Source organism: Poecile atricapillus, chromosome 9 (genome assembly GCF_030490865.1).
Source record: "Poecile atricapillus isolate bPoeAtr1 chromosome 9, bPoeAtr1.hap1, whole genome shotgun sequence".
Classification (NCBI taxonomy): Eukaryota; Metazoa; Chordata; class Aves; order Passeriformes; family Paridae; genus Poecile; species Poecile atricapillus.
The window spans coordinates 10,137,299-10,156,331 of NC_081257.1; the positions used below are offsets into that span (position 1 = coordinate 10,137,299).

Consider the following 19,033-nt stretch of genomic DNA (forward strand, 5'->3'; position numbering starts at 1 on the left):
GGCCAAGCAAACAGAGAGGAAAACAGCCCCAGCCAGCTCCTGCCACTGCCAGCATGCAGCCAGCCCCCAGCACCCCAGTGCTCCTGTCCCTGGGACCTCTGCCGCCCAGCAGAGCTGGCAGCACCGCTCTGCCTGGTGCTGCCAGGGGTCCAGTGGTACTGACCCACCTGCTCCACAGCCAGGAGTGAGCCCAGGGGCTGCCGGGCTGAGCCGGGAGGAGGAAACAGGAACCAGGATGAACACCCACTGTGCTGGCAGAGAGGCTGCCCTCAATGGGAGGAGTGAGGCATGGCCAGGATGGCACTGAGACCACTGGCCCTGGCTGTGGGGTTGTCCCTCCCTGCCCAGTGCAAGGGTCAGCTCGCCCAATTCAGCCCTGTTTGCCATGGGGCTGGGCCAGTCCCTGGGGCTGCAGGCTGGCTGGGGCCAGCTGGTTAGTGGCAGGAGGCCAGCACAAGCCCAGGGCACGTGCCATGGCCTTGCCTAGCCACCTCACATGTTTCCCCCACAGCCCAATTCCCTGAAACCTTTTCCCACCAGCGAAGCATGGTGCTTCACAGAAATCCCCCCGGCACCCTTCCCAGAGCTCCCCTGTTGGACAGCCCCCCCAGTCCCACCAGATGCCAGGGGGATAGCAGAGGCCAGCTCCAGTCCCATCCTTCCTGAGCACACCCCACACCACCCAAAGTCCTACCACCCGCTCCGTGGCACTCCTGGGACTCCCGCCCTGCCTGTGACCCACCACCAGCACTGGGCTTGCTGGGCTGCAGGAAGCACAGACGAGGGCTGGAATGGGTATGGGAAATGCCATCACCAGCAGCAGCGGACACCGTGGCACGATGGTGACACCATGATACGGGCCCCCAGCTGCCCTCCCGGCACTACAGCTGTCCCTGGGAAGGTCAGGCCGTGGGTACCAGGCCACGGGCGGCTGCTCCAGCTCCGCCGGTTCTGCCCAGAGCGCTGCCCGTTCCCGTTCTGCCGCCGGCAAGGTCAGCGCGGAGCCACGGCAGCACCGGTCCCCGCCGTGCCCCCGCCGCCGGCCAGCCGCTCCCGGTTCCCACCGGCTGGAGGGACGGGCGTGGCCTTGGTGACACCACACCACCCGCTGGGCATCGCCGGCCGTGACTGCGGGCTGGCGATGGCCCTGCCCGGAGCCCCGGCAGCGCTGCGGGCACCGGCGGCGGCGGCGCCGCTCCCCGCGCACCCTCTGCCGGCAGCCGGCGGCACAGCCCTGCCCCTGCCCGCCCCTGCCGCTGCTACTGACCACTGCTGACCACTGCTGACCACTGCTGACCACTGCTACTGCCACTGATCACTGCTGACCACTGCTGACCACTGCTACTGACACTGACCACTGCTGACCACTGCTACTGCCACTGCTGACCACTGCTGACCACTGCTACTGCTGACCACTGCTGACCACTGCTGACCACTGCTGACCACTGCTGACCACTGCTACTGCTGACCACTGCTGACCACTGCTGACCACTGCTACTTCTGACCACTGCTACTGACACTGCCACTGCTGACCACTGCTGACCACTGGCACTGACCACTGACACTGACCACTGACACTGACCACTGACACTGACCACTGCCCGCTGCCACTGCCACTCACCACTGCTACTGCCACTGACCACTGCCACTGACCACTGTTACTGCCACTGACCACTGCTGATCACTGCTACTGCCACTGACCACTGCCACTGACCACTGTTACTGCCACTGACCACTGCTGATCACTGCTACTGCCACTGACCACTGCCACTGCCACTGACCACTGCTGACCACTGCTACTGACACTGACCACTACTGACCACTACTGACCACTGCTACCCACTTCCACTGACCACTGCCCTTGCCCGCAGCACACTGCCCGCCGCCCACACCCCGCCCACTGCCCACGCTCCGCCCGCTCCCCACACCCTCCCCGCCCCGTGCCTGTCCGCTGCCACTGCCCACTGCCCATACCCTGCCCACTGCCCTCCCACTGCCCACTGCCCACACCCTGCCCACTGCCACTGACCACTACCCGCCCACTACCCACCCACTGCCCACTGCCCACTGCCCACTGCCCACACCCTGCCCACTGCCCGCCCACTGCCCGCCCACTGCCCACCCACTGCCCACTGCCCGCCCACTGCCCACCCACTGCCCACTGCCCACTGCCCGCCCACTGCCCGCCCCCTCACACCCCCTGCTTGCCCACGGCCCGGACCCTGCCCACGCCTGCCTGCCCCGTGCCTGAATCCAGCCTGGCCCCACTGGGGCTTCCCCAGCACCCACTGCTTTGTCACGCCCGTGTGACTCCAGCCCACATCCCCCCAGATCTGTGTCCCAACAAGCCCTCTCCCCCTACTTGCACCCCAGAACTCTGCCTGCCCCTCTGTGGGACAGATCCAGTCCCTCAATCTATTCCATGGGAAGTGATGGCCATGCTGCCTGGCACCTCTCCAGGGTGTCACCTGTTTCCTGAGGCCTCTGGCCACCCCAGTGCTTTCCATGGAGCTCAACACTGGGAGCTGCCCTGGGGCTTCACATGGCACCGCACGGCATGGCACAGTGATCCACTGTCTGTTCTGGGACAACACGCTAAGAGCCCAGCTCTGTGCTGCCACTGACATCCCAGGATCATGTTCCAGCCCCTCTCCATCTGCATGGTCACAGCTGCCAGGACGGAGTCTGGGGCCTGGCACAGCATAGGCAGGGTCCCTGGATGTCCAGAGCCCACCCCACGGCAGGAGTGGCTCTGCTGGTGCCGGCTGCTTGGGCACAGATCCTCGTGTCTGGATGCTCTGCAGCCTCTGGCACAGCCGTGTCAGCACCTGGCCACTGTCACAGAAGAAAAACACATTCCCTTGCCTCCAGATGGAATTTCCTGTTTTGTTTTTTTATTAAAATGGTGCCCATTGCTTCCCATGCTGGCAGGCACTGCTGAACAGAGCCTTGCTCCCCTGGCTCGCTCGCCTCATGCCCTCTTGGAGGGTAGATGGGCTGAGATCATCCTCTCCCTCCCTGGGCTTGTGCCCAGCCCAGCCTAGCACACTGTCCACTCTGTTCCATCCAGCTACCACTGGACACCCCAGCGTGTCCAGCCACAAGATGGACTTTCCTTCTCCCTCCTGCCCTGGCTGAGCGGCTTTTACTGCGATAGAGCCGCTAAATCCCCAGTTCCCAGGATGCCGGGCAGGCGAGAGAAGTCATGCGGCTCAAACCGCCGCAGCCCAGCCGAGAACTTGTTACACATTTACCCCACATTAATGAGGCGTCACCGGCTGCTCGGCCTTCGGACCGCAGGGATGTTCCACGGGCAGCCACCCGGCCCCACGGCAGCTATGGGGGTACCATGGGGTGAGTCCCCCCAGAACGGGCACCATGGCAGCAGCCACATCCCCTTCCTCCCCCTCCAGCCCTGCTGGGCTGGGCTTTGCAGGAGCAGATGAGGCACTGGGACGGTGATGAGCGCCTTCACCCTGGCACTCCTCCAAGGCAGGAACAGGACCGAGCAGGCAGGAACGGGTGCTTGGGGACATCGGGATGTACCGCGACTGCGATCGGGATTCCTAGGCTCGCTCGCACCTCTCTTCCCTTTCCAGCGCAGGCAGAGGGGGCGGCAGCACCCCAGAAAGCCCTGGGGTCCCGAGGGGCTGTTCCCAAGCGGTCAGCCAGGTCGTTGGGTGCAGAGGGAGGACACACGACACAGTTGCCTTTTGTTGGTGCCGGCCCCGGGAGCAGGGACCGGGGCTTTGCATCCCCTCCCTCCACCCCCGCCGCTGGCGGGACTGGCGCCCAGCACCGGGGATTTGGGGTTTAAAGAGCAGGCGGCAGCCAGAGCCCCAGCTTACCCGCCGGGCGAGGAGGCAGGCGAGCTCCGGCAGAGCCCACGCACCACAGCAGGTGAGAAGGTGGATTTGGGGCACCGGGCTGGCCCATTGAGGGGGGCCGTGGCGTTGGGGGGCTGGGACGATGGAGGTCCCTGGGAAGCAGTGAGCTCCCTGCCTCCCCGCAGTGGGTACCGGGTGCCAGTGGGCTCGGACGTGGTCCGGAGAGGGAAATGAATGCATCATTGGGCATGTACCACCTTCTTGCTCTTGTCACCCCACAGCTGAGCAGGAACCCCTCAGCCCTGTCCCAGCAGGGGTGGCAGGGATGAGCACCACCATGCTGGGAAGTTTCCCAGGCAATGCTCCTTCCCTGGGCACTGGTTTATGGGAAGGGGGCTCACCTGGTGGCCTCCCACCTGCTGCTCCTTCACAGTACTCACTGACTCGGTCAAGGCAGGGTTTGCCCTGGCTGGCACCTGGTGAGCTCCGAGGCGATCGGGAAAGGGGGTATCCTGAGGCTGGGCACGGGGCTGGGCAGGAGCGGGAGCTGGGCCAGCAGACAAGGCCCCATTGTGCCGTGCCGGGGCCGCTGGCTCGGCCATCAATAGCCCCATTATGCTCGGCGGCGGCCCCCGCAGCCTTCCCAGCCGGCACAGCCCCCCGGGAGCACCGTGGGAGGCAATCTGAAGTGGCTGTTGTGTTGGGGGGCCAGGGTGAGAGGAGAAGGGTGAGAGAAGAGGGCAGGGTGCCGGGACTCCACCAGTGCCTGGTCTGGGTGCTCTCAGGTGCCACCAGCTTTGGGGGCAAGATGCCCAAGATACGAAGCAGGAAAGGTCAGGGGGAGCAGCTGGACACCCGTGTCCTCATTTCCCCACCCTCACCGTCCCACCAGACATTGCCTGGGCCCAAGGTGGCCATGGCTGTACTGCTTTGCCCTGGGGCAGGGATGAGCAAGTGGGCAGTGAGGGGCTGACATCAGCCCTGGGTGTGGATGCAGCCAGGCCAGCAGGAGATGAATGGAACCGCGTGCTTCCTGACAAGACACACCCTGGCTAAAATTACTGACCCCATGGCAGGGACACCAGCCTATTTTTAAAGCCTAAAGAGCTAGATGCCTCTGGTTGGTGTGGCTCAGGGCAGGGCCAAAAGGACATGGGCTGGACAGCAGGCAGAGGGGCTCAGCCAGCATCTCCTACGGCCCTCCTGCTGGCGTGGGGAGAGTCCTTGGATGGTGGCAGAAAGCCTGGGTGTCCTGCTCCTGCCCCATGTATGGTTTTGAGAAGCTTTGGTGGTTTTCAGTGCAAGGCACATGGCCCCTCTGCCTGTCTCAGAACTTGGCTGCTGGCAGACACAAAGCCAAGGGCAAATGGTTACCTTGAGTCAGGAGGATAGGATCCTATAAGACAAGGGTCCCTCCCTTTCCCTTTCCAAAAAGGCACTGTTCTGCACCTGGAGGATGGACATCCTCTTCTCCATCACTCCCCCAAAGGGTCACCATGTACCCCATGGCTTGGTTCCACAGAAGGGACACATGATGGCAGCACCCCACAGGTGCTCAGGCACTGAGCTGCACACAGTACCTCCATCCCTCCATCCCCTGGACAGCCCAGATCAGTCCAGCACAGGGTAGGGACAATTAAAAAGGGATTAGCTGGGCTACACCAGCATGGCAGTGCCGGGAGCCGGTACCTAATCCCGGCAGGAATGCACTGGGGCCGCAGGGGTCCCTGGTGCTGGGGTCTCACCAGCGTGCTATGGTGGGGGGTGGGCACAGGGTCAGGGTAGGTGTATCTACAGATAGGGTATGAAACTAGAGCTGGTGTCCCTCTGGGACACTGCCATCATGCCGTGCCACAAGGATGCAGCCATCTCAGGCATGTTTCCTTGCTGCCAGCCAAGCCCTCACACTGGCACACTTGGGATGCCATGGGCTCTGTCCCCTGCCCGGCGTATCCTTCCCCTGTACCGGGAATGTGGCATCCACACAAGGCCTGATGCCATCCCATGACCCAACATTTTGGATGCACCACAGATGGATTCCCACAGAAGTCCTAAAGTCACATCTTCAGTGCCATCACAAACCACCAACAGCTTTTTGGGGTGTCCAGACCCAGGAGATACTAGTTTGAGCAGTATATCCCCATGCCCGGGTCATGCATGTAGGCAGGGGTGAGGATGCCACACTCCTCCCCTGCTGACAAGTTGGCAGTGTCACTGGCAGCGCTGGCAAAGGCCACCGTGCTGCACAAACCCATCCCTTGGCTGGGGAGCAGTGCCGTGCCACGCCCATGTGTCACAGGGATGCCTATGGCACCAGCTGTCATGACGCAGCTCGCCTTGATCCTTGCGTTTTCCATGTCCTCAGCCATGATAGCTCCATCAGGGCAGAGGGAAGCTCTCTAGGCCCCAGGGACATGGGGGACCACCCAGTAACACCCTTGGGGGAGTCACCCCACAGGTCCCCACAGAATCACGAGCGTTTCTTCTGGTGAGGTACCATTCCCATTTGGGATGCGAGATTTGTACCCATGCTGAGGGCGAGCGGATGCCAGTCCTTCTCTGTAATGCAGGGTATCCAGCAGCCGGTGGTGCTGGGCACGCATTCCATGATGGCACGGATACATCCCATGCCCCGCTGGCTCAGCCCCGGCACAGGAGATGCAGGAGCTTTGCCCGTTGCCCGCTGCCGCTCCGCCCCGGAGCCCTGCGGAGGTGGAGAGGAGCCGCTTCCTACCGCTAACACCGCTGGGGGCTCGGGCGCTGCCGGCGGAGCTACAGATGCTTGCCGGAGCCGGAACCGCCGGGAGGGATTTGGCCGAGGCAGCGATCCCTGGGTGCGGATCTGGCAGCGGCAGGGACGGGATCAAAGAGCGAAAGCGCCAGCACCTGCTGGTGCCGTCGGCAGTGACACCCCCGCCCTGGCGGGGAGCCAGGCCACCGGTACCTGGCTGTGAAACCTCCCGCGGGCTGGTACAGGGTGCGGGATGAGGGATGCTACTGGCGGTGCCCATTCCAGATGGGAATCACCATCGTCCCCAGCGGCTCCGGTGCCTGCCAGGAGCACCCCGTGGGGCAGGAAGGGGTGGCCGGCGGCCGACGTGGCGCATCCCTCCCGCGCTGGTTTTTCCGGGATGGAAGCCCGGCCCTTCTGACGCTTGATGGTTTCTCCAGGCGGAGCCGCTGCCAGCAAGGTCCCCTCAGGGCTCCAGGGCTGGGGTGGTGGTGACGTCACCTGGTCACCTCGCCACGCTTGCCGGGAGTGGCGGTAGTTGGAAAAGTCCCAACTGGGTGAAGGGAAACTAAGGCACGGTGCTGGAATAGCACAGGAAGGTGCCCACTGAGCAGGGCTGGGCACGATATCCCTGTCCCACCGTCTCAGCGCCATCCAGGGACAGTAGGCACAGGGGCCATGCCCGTGTGGGGGCCAGCCAGCGCAAAGTCCTGCTGGTGGCTGGACAAAGTCTCACAGCAGAGTAACCCCTGCAGTACCGGTGCCAGCTCCTCCTCTGCTGCCCCACCCGTCCCTTGGCTATCTCTGTTCTCCTTGCTGCCCACAAAGCTGGGCTGGGCTGGGCTGGATGCCACTCAGCAATGTGGCGCAGTTAGAAGAGCAAGTGGTGGTGCTGGAACAGAGCGTGCCAGCGTGCCAGAGTACCAGGGCTGGCAGCACGAGGGTTACTGGCAGAAGGATAAAAGGGCATTTCCCGGGCACCCTGCCTGGCACAGCTTCTGCCTACTGCTGGCCTGCCTGCCCGGCTCTGGCTTCCTGCTGAAATCATTGCCTGCCTCTGCCAGCTGCCTGTCTGCACCTGCACCTGACCTGCCTGCACCCGCTGCTGGCGCTCACTGCCAGCCCACCTGCGCTCGCTGCCTGCTGGCACCCACTGCCTGCACCTGCCCGCACCCGCCTCTGCCCGCACTCCTGCCTCTCCTCTCACCCTGCACCTGCCTGCACACTCTGCTGCCTGCAGCTCTGCCTCCCCACTCGTTCTGGACCTGCCTTCCTGGACTCCTGCACCCGCAGGTAGGGACAGTGAGGAGCACGGGGAGAACAAGGCAGGTGTGGTCCCCAAGGCAGCTCGTGTTCCCCCCGCCCCGAGCCCTGCCCGCCGAGGCACGCGTGGCCCCGCTGCCGGCACCACTCGGCACTTGCTATTCTTGGCAGCGGCAGCTGGAAAATGGGAGGCAGCGGAGGAATTTTGTTTGCTCCGGGCTGGGCTTGGGCCAGACATCTGGGCTGCAGCTGAACGGGGCGCGGGACCGGCCCCCCGTACCCCCGGTACGGCCTCGGCACCCTCCGGCACGGCCCCCACACCCGGACGGGCAAGTGCCTGTCCCGGCGAGGAGGGAGCCCCGCCACCACTCCTGCGCTGAGCCAGACGTGCTCCGAGCTTGGCATCCTCAGCTCTGCCCCGGGGGCAGCGGGGTCACCGTGGGTGTCCCCATGAGTGTCACCGCGAGTCACGGGGGTGGCAGCACGGGGGGTGCGTGAGTGGCCGTGGGTGTGTGTATGTGCGAGGGTGCCCGCGTGTCCGCTCGTGTGTTCGTACACACGTGTGCGTGTCCCTGTGCGCGCCCCCGACCCCGCCCCGCCCCGCCCCGCGGGGCCGCCCCGCTCCCTCCCGGCGGACGCGGCGGGCGGGGCCGGACCGAGCCGAGCCGAGCCGGGACACAGGTGGGTGTCGGGGGCCCGGCAGGGTACGGGGGTGGCCGGGGAGTGTCCCGGGATGGGGTCTGTGCGCTGCCGTCGGGGGGGCTGCCCGTGCTGGTAGCGGGGGGGCTCGCGGTGGGGTTCGTGTCCCCTCTGGCACCGGAGGGCTGGCGTCGGGGTTCGCCCGGGGAGTTTCGCGGGCTGGATCCGGAGCTGCCAGGGTTGGCACCGAGGGTCTGTGGTGCTGCCGCTGCTGCCCGCCCGCCCCCCGGCCGGCTGCCCGTGCCAGCCGAACCAGAGCCACGCGGGTCCGCGCCCGGGGGGTCTGTCCCGGCCGCTCGGCAGCCGAGGGCAGGGGGCAGCCCCCGTGCCCCGGCACGGCCCTGGCTGGCGGCAGCCGTCGGGGCTGCCAGAGCCCGGCGGGTCCCGCGCCTCATCCCGGCGCCTCTGTAAATGCCATTAGCGCCGACCGCCTTCGTGCCGGGACACCGGGCAGCCTTACCCGGCACTGCGCCCAGCCGGGCCCCGTGCGCTGCCCGCTGCCTGCCCCGGGCTCACCTCCACCGGCCAGCCTGGAGAGGCTGCCCTGCCCGCAGGAGCCCCAGTCCATGCCATGGATATGTGACCCTCCCAGCTCAGGCAGGGTAGAGAGCCTGCGGCGATTGCACCGAGCCCCAGGGCTGTGGTGGGGCTTTGGTTGTCACCGGTGTCCTGGTGAGGCCCCAGTGGCTGTGCCACGGGTGAGACCCACAGGGGCTGATGACCGGCATATCTCAGTTTGTGCCTTGCACAGGGCACTGCAGCACGGCCAGGGGGCACGGTGGGATCTGTGTTCTGGCACGGTGCCCTGATAACCATCACCTCCCTCTCCCCAAGGGAGAGCATGCTGTTGCCAGAGGAGGACTTCCCTACCTCGTGGTGGGCAACCATCAGTGTGGCAAACACACCATCATGGGCCCCTCCGGGTATTGTGGGCACCTGCTTAGCCAGAGCCCCCCAAAATCCTGCTCCCATTTGCCTGGTGATACAAGAAAGGCCAGGGGCTAACGGTGGGGCTCTAGCAGTGGGGAAAACTGAGGCATATGACCCCATGACTACCATCATGGACAGCTTGCCCAGTGCTCAGGAGTCCACTGACTACCCACGGTGCCCTATTACATGGTTGTCACCACTTCGGTGTTTGCTCTGTCCTTGTCCCCATTCCTATAGGACAGCTCTGTGCTTGCAGGCAGGAATGGCAGAGCCCAGTACAATCCTGCTGGTGGGCTCAGACAGGCATGGGCAGGGCTGGATGCTGCTTGGCTGGGCTGCCTCTCTTTCCCCACGGGCAGGAGCAGGAGGGGTGTTTCCGAAGCCCATTATGTTTGAGGTTGGATTAATGGGGGCTTAAAAATAGGGAGGGATGTGCCTGGCTCACATCCCCTCCAACTGCCAGGTTGAGCCCAGTGGGGAATCCCCTCATGCCATGCCTGGAGTTGCCCTATGCCGATGCTCAGGGCTCTCCAGACACCGTTGGCGGCATCGGGGAGGGCTCTTGGTCTGGGGGCTGTGGGGAGGGGGCTGTAACCCGAGCTGAGGTCTTGTTTCTCTGCCCCAGCCGCGGCGCCACCAGCCAGACCCCGGCCATGAGCCGCACGCTGCTCCTGCTCCTGCTTCTGCTGCGCGGCCTCGGCGCTGGCCGCCCCCCACCTGCTGCCACCCCCCGCCTCAAGCTGTCCTTCCCCGGTGAGCATGGGACACGGGCAGGGTGGGGGTGCACTGGTTACGTGTCAGCAGCACCCAGCATCATCCCGAGGGATGGGAGTATCCTGGGGCGCAGCAGGGTGGGAGGGGTGCAAAACCCCAGCACCGGCACATCCCCAGCACTGCTGCTGCCCTCCCCACGGGCTATCAGGTCTTGGACTGGCTGCCATATTCCAGTCCCTCCGGGGCCACCTGCCTGTCCTTGGGACCTCACTCCCGGCATGTGCTGGCTCAGGTGCCCCTATCCTGTGTGCACCATGGTGGCACTCCCTAGCCACAGCTGTGCCATACCTGTCGGGAATGTCGTGCCAGCTGGGGAGCTGAGCCCTGAGTGGCCGCTCCACGGGCTCCAGCACGGTGCAGGGGGCTTTGTCCAGCGGCAGGTCTCAGCAAGAGCTCTCCTCCCAGCCTGACAAAGAGCTGTTTGTTCCCGCCACGGTGGGATTAGCTCTGCGGGGCAGGGAATGGCCCCTTCTCCCCGGCTGCCGGGTGAGCGGTGCAGAGATGGGTGCCGAGTGGCACGGGAATCATTGCTGAGTGGTTTGGGGGTGAGTCTCGGGGGACACAGGGGTGGGTGTGGGGCTGGCATGGGGATGAATGCTGGACACACAAGGGCTTGGTGAACCTAGTCAAGCCAGTGGGACAGGTTTGGGGGAGGGGATGGCATGGCAGGGGGCCGTGGCCTGACCCGGGCAGCCTCGGAGCGTGTCCCAGGCGGTGGAGATGGACAGGCAGTGGCGGGGCCGGGCTGAGCAGTGCTGGTGGGTCCCGGCAGAGCTGCGGGCTCGCCATGGGCTGCGCCTTTTCTCGCTGGAGCACTCCTGCTGCTACGAGGCCCTGCTGCTGGACGAGGAGCGCGGCCGTCTCTTTGTGGGCGCCCAGAACCACCTCCTGTCTTTGGCCTTGGATGACATCAGCCGGCGGGATAGGAAGGTAATGGGGCGGGGGGACATGCTGGTGGGGCAGTGCCCATGCACCAGGTGCTGTGAGAATCCCCTTTTCCACTTGCAGATCTACTGGCCAGCTCCCGTGGAGTGGAGGGAAGAATGCAACTGGGCCGGCAAGGACATCACTGTGAGCGAGGGGGCGTGTTGTGGGATGGCTGGACTGTGCCAGGGACCTGCCCCAGCACTACCTCACCCTTCATTCCCTCCATCCCCAGGCTGAGTGCATGAACTTTGTGAAGATCCTGCACCCCTACAACCGGACCCACCTGTACGCCTGTGGCACTGGTGCCTTCCACCCAGTCTGTGCCTTCGTCGAGGCTGGCCAGCATGCAGAAGTGAGCTTCCCCTGGCACCACCACAGCCCCCAGCTGCTGCCACTTGCCCATCTCCCATCCTTACCCCTCTCCAGGAGCCTGTTTTCAAGCTGGACCCACGCCACATTGAGGATGGCAAGGGGAAGAGCCCGTATGACCCCCGGCATACAGCCGCCTCTGTCCTTGTGGGTAAGGGCATTCTGAGCCTGCTACTGGGTGCAGCGTGGCACAGGGGTGCCGGAGGGTCCCCTATAACGCTTCCCTCGGTGCCTGCCAGGCGAGGAGCTCTACTCTGGGGTGGCCACCGATCTGATGGGCCGTGACTTTACCATCTTCCGCAGCCTGGGCCGACGTCCCTCCATCCGCACGGAGCAGCATGACTCTCGCTGGCTCAATGGTCAGTGCTGGGGACTGGGAGGGTAGGGGGCGGGGGGGACCACTGGCACCCTGGCACAGCAGTGCTGCTGCCTGGAGGTATCAGGGCAATGATTCTCTCAGGCTCAGATGTACATTGTCCTTCACTGCCTCCAGAGGGTGATTTCAGGGGTTCCTGTGTCCCCACCGATGTCTGGAGGGAATCCCATCCTCACTCTGCTCTGCAGCTGGGCAGGGTTGGTTCTGCACCCTCCCCTGGGACTCCAACAGTCGCTGGGGAGCAGAGTTAGTGGAGGCATTGGAAGCACCACCCCTCTCTGTCCCCAGAGCCCAAGTTCGTGGCCGTTTTTTGGGTGCCAGAGAGTGAGGACCCCGACGATGACAAGATCTACTTCTTCTTCCGTGAGATGGCAGTTGAACGGCAGCAGGGGCTGGGCAAGATCAGCTTTGCCCGCATCGGCCAAATCTGCCGGGTGAGAGCATCCATGGGCAGGTGGGCTGGGGGTCGGGGTGCCCAGGGTGCCACCTGCTGCTGCTGACACCGGTGTCCTCCTTTCCCTGGCAGAATGACATGGGCGGGCAGCGCAGCCTGGTGAACAAGTGGACGACATTCCTGAAGGCTCGGCTCGTCTGTGCCGTGCCAGGACCTGACGGGGCAGACACCCACTTTGATGAGCTCCGTGAGTAAACGGGGATGCGACCCCACCAGTGTAGCTGTGGGCAACACTGGCAGCACTGACACCTTCCCTGCTTGCAGGGGATGTTTTCCTGTTGCAGACAAGAGACAAGCGCAACCCTCTGGTCTATGCCATCTTCTCCACTTCCAGGTCAAGCCCCCTCCCCAGTACCCTGCACATATCCAGTGGTGCCCCCCTTGCCTCCTCACATCTTTGCCCTCTCTCTCCCACCAGCTCTGTTTTCCAAGGCTCAGCTGTCTGTGTCTACACCATGGCTGACATCCGCCGGGCTTTCCTGGGCCCCTTTGCACACAAGGAAGGTCCCAACTACCAGTGGGTGTCATACCAGGGGCGTGTGCCGTACCCCCGCCCAGGCATGGTACGTGGTGTGGGGCTGTCCTGGCTGGTGCCACCAGTGGGATGCTACTGCCTGGGGTTGGGGCAGTGGGGTGTGAGACCCTGCTTAGCCAGTGCTGTCTCCCCGCAGTGCCCCAGCAAAACCTTTGGCACCTTTGGCTCCACCAAGGACTTCCCAGACGAGGTGATCCAGTTTGCCCGTCACCACCCGCTGATGTATAACCCTGTCTTGCCCCATGGCCAGCGTCCCCTCTTCCTGCAAGCCACCGTGCCCTACACTTTCACCCGCATCGCTGTGGACCGTGTCACTGCTGCTGACGGCCAGTACGATGTCCTCTTCATTGGCACAGGCATGTAGTGACCCCAGGGATGGGCCAGTGAGGGAAAGCAGGGGGATGCTGGGGCTGGGACCCGTGGCCTCACCCCTCCCTGCCTGCAGATGTGGGCACAGTGCTGAAGGTGGTCTCAGTGCCCAAGGAGAGCTGGCACCGCATGGAGCCACTGCTGCTGGAGGAGCTGCAGGTCTTCCAGGTGAGGGTCAGGGTTCTGCATCCCACCAGTCAGATTTCCCCACAGCACCCCCATGTGCTGTCCATGCTCTGGGTTGTGCCAGGGCACTCCAGCCGCCAGGCTGTGGAGCCAGGAGGCTGCATACCCGGGTTCCCCCTTGTGCCCTTAACTCCTGCCCATGCTCTGCCCACAGGATGCCTCCCCCATCACCAGCCTGCAGCTCTCCTCCAAGCGGGTAAGGGGGGATCTCTGGGCATTCCCATGTCCACCGTGGCTCTGCCTAGCCCTGTGCCACAGCACGGGAGTGCTCAGCTCTGCTCTTTCCCCAGCATCAGCTCTATGCTGGCTCAGCCACAGCGCTGGCCCAGCTGCCCCTGCACCGCTGCGGTGCCTACGGCAAAGCCTGTGCCGAGTGCTGCCTGGCCCGGGACCCATACTGCGCCTGGGATGGCAACACTTGCACCCGCTACGTGCCCAACACCAAGAGGTAGGTGCCGTGCCAGGGTGTAGTGCTGGGGCAGGCAGCCTGCCCCGAGGCCATTGTGAGGAGCACAGATGACGCTGCTGCAGCCCCTGCTCCTCCATCACCTTCCCTCAGGCGTTTCCGCCGGCAGGACGTCCGCAATGGGGACCCCAACGTGCTTTGCTCTGAAGGTGAGCTGGGACCCAGCTAGAGTCTGGGGACAACCCTGCCATGGTGGGGCGCTGAGAGCCAGGCTGTGTCCCGCAGATCCCAGGCGGGACACCGTCCCCCAGAAGCAACTCTACGGGGTGGAGGGAAGCACCGTCTTTCTGGAGTGCATCCCCAAATCCCTGCAAGCCCACATCCTCTGGACACACCAGCGCACCCCGAATGATCCCCAGCGTGAGGTAGGCTCTCCCTAGGTAGGTAGTGCCGGTGGGACTGTGCCGTGCCATGCCGAGCTGACCGCCCGTCCCCACGGCTGCTGCAGGTGCGGATGGACGAGCGTGTGGTGCGGACGGAGCGGGGTGTCCTGCTGCGCAGCGTGCAGCGCGCCGACGCCGGCCTCTACCTCTGCCACGCCACCGAGCACGGCTTCACCCAGCCCCTGCTGCGGCTCTCCCTCGAGGTGATCGGCGCCTGGCAGGCCACGGGCGTGGCATCTGCCGGAGACCCCCAGCTCGCCGCCGGCATCCCCGGACGCAAGGTCTGGTACCGGGACTTCCTCCAGCTAGTGGAGCGCCCGTCGCTGGCAGCCACGGACAAGGTCTGCCAGAGGCTGTGGAGCCGGGGAAGATCCCCTGCACCGCCCCGCGCTCCCGCTGGGCCCCCCGGCCGCGGGCAGGGTGAGGAGGCGCGCAGAGCCCGCCGGCGGCGAACCCACGAGGGGCCGCGGGCCGAGCGCGGCCCCCGCAGCGCATCCCCCTGGTGACCCGGGGGTCGGCCCCGGGCGCCGGGCTCTGCCTCGGAGCGGGGCCGCAGGTGGGGCACAGCCTCGGCCGCTCTGCCGGCAGCACTGCGGGGGCACTGAGGCTCCGGGGCCGCAGGAGGGCAGCCGGGCTGAGCAGCCCCCCGAGGGTCTGCCGACTGCCCTTGCCACCGGCTCCAACACCGGTGGGGACCCAGCCGGCTGCCGGCATCGCAGAGTCACCGAAATATTTATTAACGACTGTTACGATGAATGTAAACCTGCAGGGCCAGGCAGTGCCCCCACCCCAGCATGGCACTGCGGGAGGACGGCACGGCAGGGTCACGCTCGGGTCCCAAAAGGGCTACAGGCAGGAGTGGGAGCACGGAGGGGCAGGACAGGCACTGGTGGGACACAGGGGCCCAGCAGGAGGAGGGGGGCACAAAGAGGGGGGGGCATAAAGGTGGCACCCACCGCCCTGGGTGTAGAAGAGTGGCACAGGGGACCTTGTACTAATTGAGCACAATAAAGCAGATTCAGCCGCCCAGGGTCGTGCATCTGACCCAGAGCCCCAGGAAGCACTTGGGGGGCAGCCTGATGTGCCACCACGCTGGCATCCCAAGCCTAGAGGGGTGGGATGTTCAGCAACACTGGAGGGCTGAGGGGAAACAAGACTTGCAGGGACATTGCCAAGGTTGACGGGTTTCCCCCAGGCTTCCAGCTCCCTGTGCTTTCAGCTCCACTTTGATTTCTGGAAGATGAAAACCAAACTTCCCCAGTGCCAACAGGCAGCAGTTGAGGCAGTGACCGAAGGTGACCTCGGAGTCTGCTGCCTCCTGCTGTCTGCGTTGGCATCAGGACCCTTGGTGGCACTGGCCACATCCCACAGCCTCTCGTGACACCATGCTACCAGCACAAACCATGTCCCAGCACTGGCTGCACCCCAGCCTGGACACTTGAGCCCCCGGTACGAGCACAGGCAGGCAGTGGTGCAGGCAGGAGCAGGCAGAGAAAGGAGCTGGTTTTTTCTCCTCAGGTCCAGCTGGCAGCAGGCTGGCATCCCTGATCCCACCAAGCACCCTGGGCTCAAGGAGCACTACTTCACTGCACCTCTATGTCCCTGTGCCATCCCAGCAGCTTGTGGCATTGAGGTCCCCCCTCATTCCAAAGGCTTGATGACCCCAACCCCTTTGACCACACCATGTGACACCTGTCACTGTCCCCAACAGAGCAAGCAGCACAAGGATCTACAACGTATTTATTTCCAGCATGACAGGAGGGCACACAGGGGCATGGGCTGGTGCTGAGGGAAATGCTCAGGAGTGCAAGCAGGCAGGGAACTAGGGGAGCTGGGGGTCTGCACCCCCCCGGAGCCGCAGGAGCATGAAGATGGTGCTCATGGGCTTGACGTCGTAGTGTGCCAGCGTGTGCTGGTCCTCCAGCTCCCTGGAGCCATAGGTCAGGCGCTGCTCTGTGGCAGAAGGCCCTTGCCGAGCCTGGATCTGCTCCTTCAGCTGTCGGACTGTGTCGGTGGGCAGCACCGTGTAGGTAGTGGTCCGATTCTTATCATCCTTGACCAAGACCTGCATCTTCTGGGGCTCAGTCTGCAGCAGCACCAGCGTGGTGTTGTAGAAGATGCCGTATGTGGCCAGGGTATCGCAGTCCTGTAGGATGATGCTGCTTCTGCCTGACTCTTGCTGTGCCAGGCGCTGTGTGTATGTTGGGATGCCCCAATTCTGCTGGATCATCTCTTTCAGCTGCCCGATGGTGGTGTAGGGGCTGACACACCTCGTCAGTTTGATGCCTGACAGTTGCACCACCTCGATGGTCACGGGCCGGGCTGGCTGCAGGGACAGGAGAGCGAATGGGCAAAGACAGCAGGGGTAGGGCTGGGGGAGTGTGATGCTCACAGGCTCAGGCAGCCTTACCTGCACATTCCAGGGCTGGACATTTGCAAGGCAGGGCAGTGAGTAGCAGTAGCTGGCAGCTGCCTCTGCCATCACGTTCCAGTTCTTGTCTTGGCCCAGGATCCCCGTGGGGTCAGCAGGGTCCAGGATGACAGGGCTGCAAACACAGAGTGGGCATTGCTGTCAGTCCATGGCAGTACCATGGGGCCAGCAGGGACAACCCTACTGGGCACGGTCCTCACCGGGATCTGCATAGCAACCCCTTGACATGGGCACCAATCTCTCTGTGCTGGAGCGAGTAGTACTTCTCCCAGTAGATGCAGATCTCCCGGTGCCGGCACAGCAGTTCCAGCACCGTGCGGAAGCCCTGAGCTGTGTCAAAGTAGTCACAGGATTCTGTGCCTTCCTCCCAGGCATAGATGGTCAGCAGCTCCAGGGCATATTTAGGGGGCAGGTCCACATCGGGGTACTGTGGATTCAGCAGCTGGAGAGAAGACAGAGATGGGGGTGAGAGCTGGCTGGGATGGGTGTCTATTTGGACCTGGGAAATCTGGGCAGCCTCTCACCTCTTTGTACCAGTGCTTGACCAGGCGCAGGAGGTTCTTCAGCTTGGCAGGGCAACGTTTCACAAACTTCTTCTGCAGCTCAGTGAAGCAGGGGGAAAACTCCCCGGGGTGTCTGGAGGCATACAGGAGCCTCACATACACTTCTGGATTTGGTGGGGCATCCTGGGTCACCTGCCCTGTGGAGTGAAAAGGAGGGTGAGAGCCATCCATCACTGACATCACTGCCTGTCCCTGTGCCAGCCTGCAGCCCTTACCCAAAGCATCATAGGCAGGCAGGATGTCCATATCAGTGGACTCTTCTTCTGTCTCCTTGGAGGACAGAGTAAGGCTGAGGGAGCGCGGCATGTTGTCAGGACCCTTGTACCTGGGCTCACTGATGAACACATCAAACCGCAAGCTCTCCCTGCAGGCCTTCAGCCTTTCCTTGATCAAATCCAGGATATCCTTTCGGTTCATTTTCTGATCCTCATAGCTGAGGAAGCAGCTGAGGAAGAGCACCACATCAGCATCAGAGTTTTTCTTCAGAGCTGTACCCTTTCCTGTTGATCCACCCTGCAGAGAGAGACCCTGCCTGCTCAGCACCACTTGGTTGCCACCACTCCTGGAGCTGCCAAGGGAAACTGAGGCAGGGCGGGAGCTGGAGCATGGGACAGTGGAAAGGGTGGCAGCAGGGGTGGCAGCTGGCCCCCAAGCCAGGCAGCACTCACCTTGACGGTCTTTTGGACGCTGATTTTACCCCCAAAGCAGGTCGTTTTCAGGAATTCACATATTCGCCCCACTGTGTCCTTCACCTGCTTGGAGAAAGCTGTGCTGGGCTGCAGGTTGTCCATGATCCAGCTATCCAGGTTCTTGGTGGTAACTGTTCTCAGTCCATCCCCGGATAGCACCTGGCTCCATTCCATGCTGACAGGTGTGTCTCTTCCTTTGCCCTTTTCTGACTTGCTGCTTCCTACGTCTATCCCTGCCTGCAGCTCTCTCCTCCCACAGCCTGCTCCTGTCTGCAGCAGCTTTTAAACCTTCCCGGGCCACCGCCCCGATGCGTCACCGCTGGGAACTTAAGGTGGTTCCAGGTGGTTCCCACGAGATCCCCCGGGTGTCTCTGGTGCCACCACTGCGGGGGCTGGGAGGGGGCAGGAGTGGCTGCGCGTCACCCTGGCATCCAGCTGGGGTGGTGGTGGCAGACAGGCAGCTGGCCAGGCTCTGGGGTGCTGTGGGACCTCATGGCCCCGGTGCTTTCGGTGACACAGGGTCTCTCGCTGGTGCCCAGCCTGACAAAGGCAGAGCCCCACCGCCGGCACCAGTCCCCTGCTGGGGGCTCAAGTGTCCGGGCTGGGGCACAGGCGGTGCTGGGACATCTGGGACATGCTGTGCCATGGTGCCATCACGGGCAATGGGATGAGGCTGTCACCAGTGTCAGCAGATGCCCTGGCATCACTGTAGGCAGTGAGATGCAGACATAACCAGTTTCACCGTGGGTCCTGGTGTCAACACCGTCAGTGGGACACAGCTGATGCCAGCCCAGCATCACCAAGGAGGCTGGTGCCCTCCCTTGCCGTGCGATGCAGCCGGTGCCAGCATCACCAGAGCCCTCGGTGCCCCTTGCTCCCGGGAGCAGGAGGCAGCGGGTAGGATCCGTAGCGTGTTGAGGTCCGTGCTGCCTTAAGATGGGAAAATGAGAGTTTCAGTTTCTGTTTCGGACGCAAGTTCAGTTTCTGGCTCTGCCGAGCTGGAAACGAAACTGCAAAGGATCGATCCCGCTACTGCCCTCCTGGCCCGAATAAAGTGGGAA

General features: G+C 63.8%; 2 protein-coding genes across 4 annotated transcripts; one reads left to right on the top strand and one right to left on the bottom strand.

Annotated features, from left to right (window-relative positions):
* Positions 1 to 3,190: 3,190 nt before the first annotated feature.
* SEMA3B (semaphorin 3B) lies at positions 3,191 to 14,802 on the top strand. 3 transcript variants are annotated; one of them, XM_058845124.1, is made up of 18 exons: positions 3,191 to 3,354; positions 10,076 to 10,203; positions 10,997 to 11,154; positions 11,233 to 11,295; positions 11,384 to 11,503; positions 11,578 to 11,671; positions 11,760 to 11,879; positions 12,185 to 12,330; positions 12,423 to 12,537; positions 12,615 to 12,684; positions 12,769 to 12,913; positions 13,022 to 13,241; positions 13,331 to 13,422; positions 13,595 to 13,636; positions 13,731 to 13,888; positions 14,000 to 14,055; positions 14,132 to 14,271; positions 14,355 to 14,802. In XM_058845124.1, the coding sequence occupies exons 1-18, from the start codon at positions 3,206 to 3,208 to the stop codon at positions 14,793 to 14,795; spliced, it is 2,457 nt and encodes an 818-aa protein (XP_058701107.1). In that variant the 5' UTR covers positions 3,191 to 3,205; the 3' UTR covers positions 14,796 to 14,802. The 3 variants fall into 3 exon arrangements, with proteins under 3 accessions (XP_058701107.1, XP_058701108.1, XP_058701109.1); XM_058845125.1 differs by lacking the exon at positions 3,191 to 3,354 and adding an exon at positions 3,361 to 3,900; XM_058845126.1 differs by lacking the exon at positions 3,191 to 3,354 and adding an exon at positions 8,436 to 8,502.
* On the bottom strand, positions 14,759 to 18,985 carry LOC131582201 (2'-5'-oligoadenylate synthase 1-like). The gene is made up of 6 exons (XM_058845127.1): positions 17,952 to 18,985; positions 17,499 to 17,796; positions 17,245 to 17,420; positions 16,921 to 17,162; positions 16,700 to 16,835; positions 14,759 to 16,615 (listed from the first exon to the last, which is right to left on the bottom strand). Exons 1-6 carry the CDS (start codon positions 18,144 to 18,146, stop codon positions 16,112 to 16,114), a joined length of 1,551 nt encoding a protein of 516 aa, XP_058701110.1. The 5' UTR covers positions 18,147 to 18,985; the 3' UTR covers positions 14,759 to 16,111.
* Between the last annotated feature and the right edge of the window lie 48 nt (positions 18,986 to 19,033).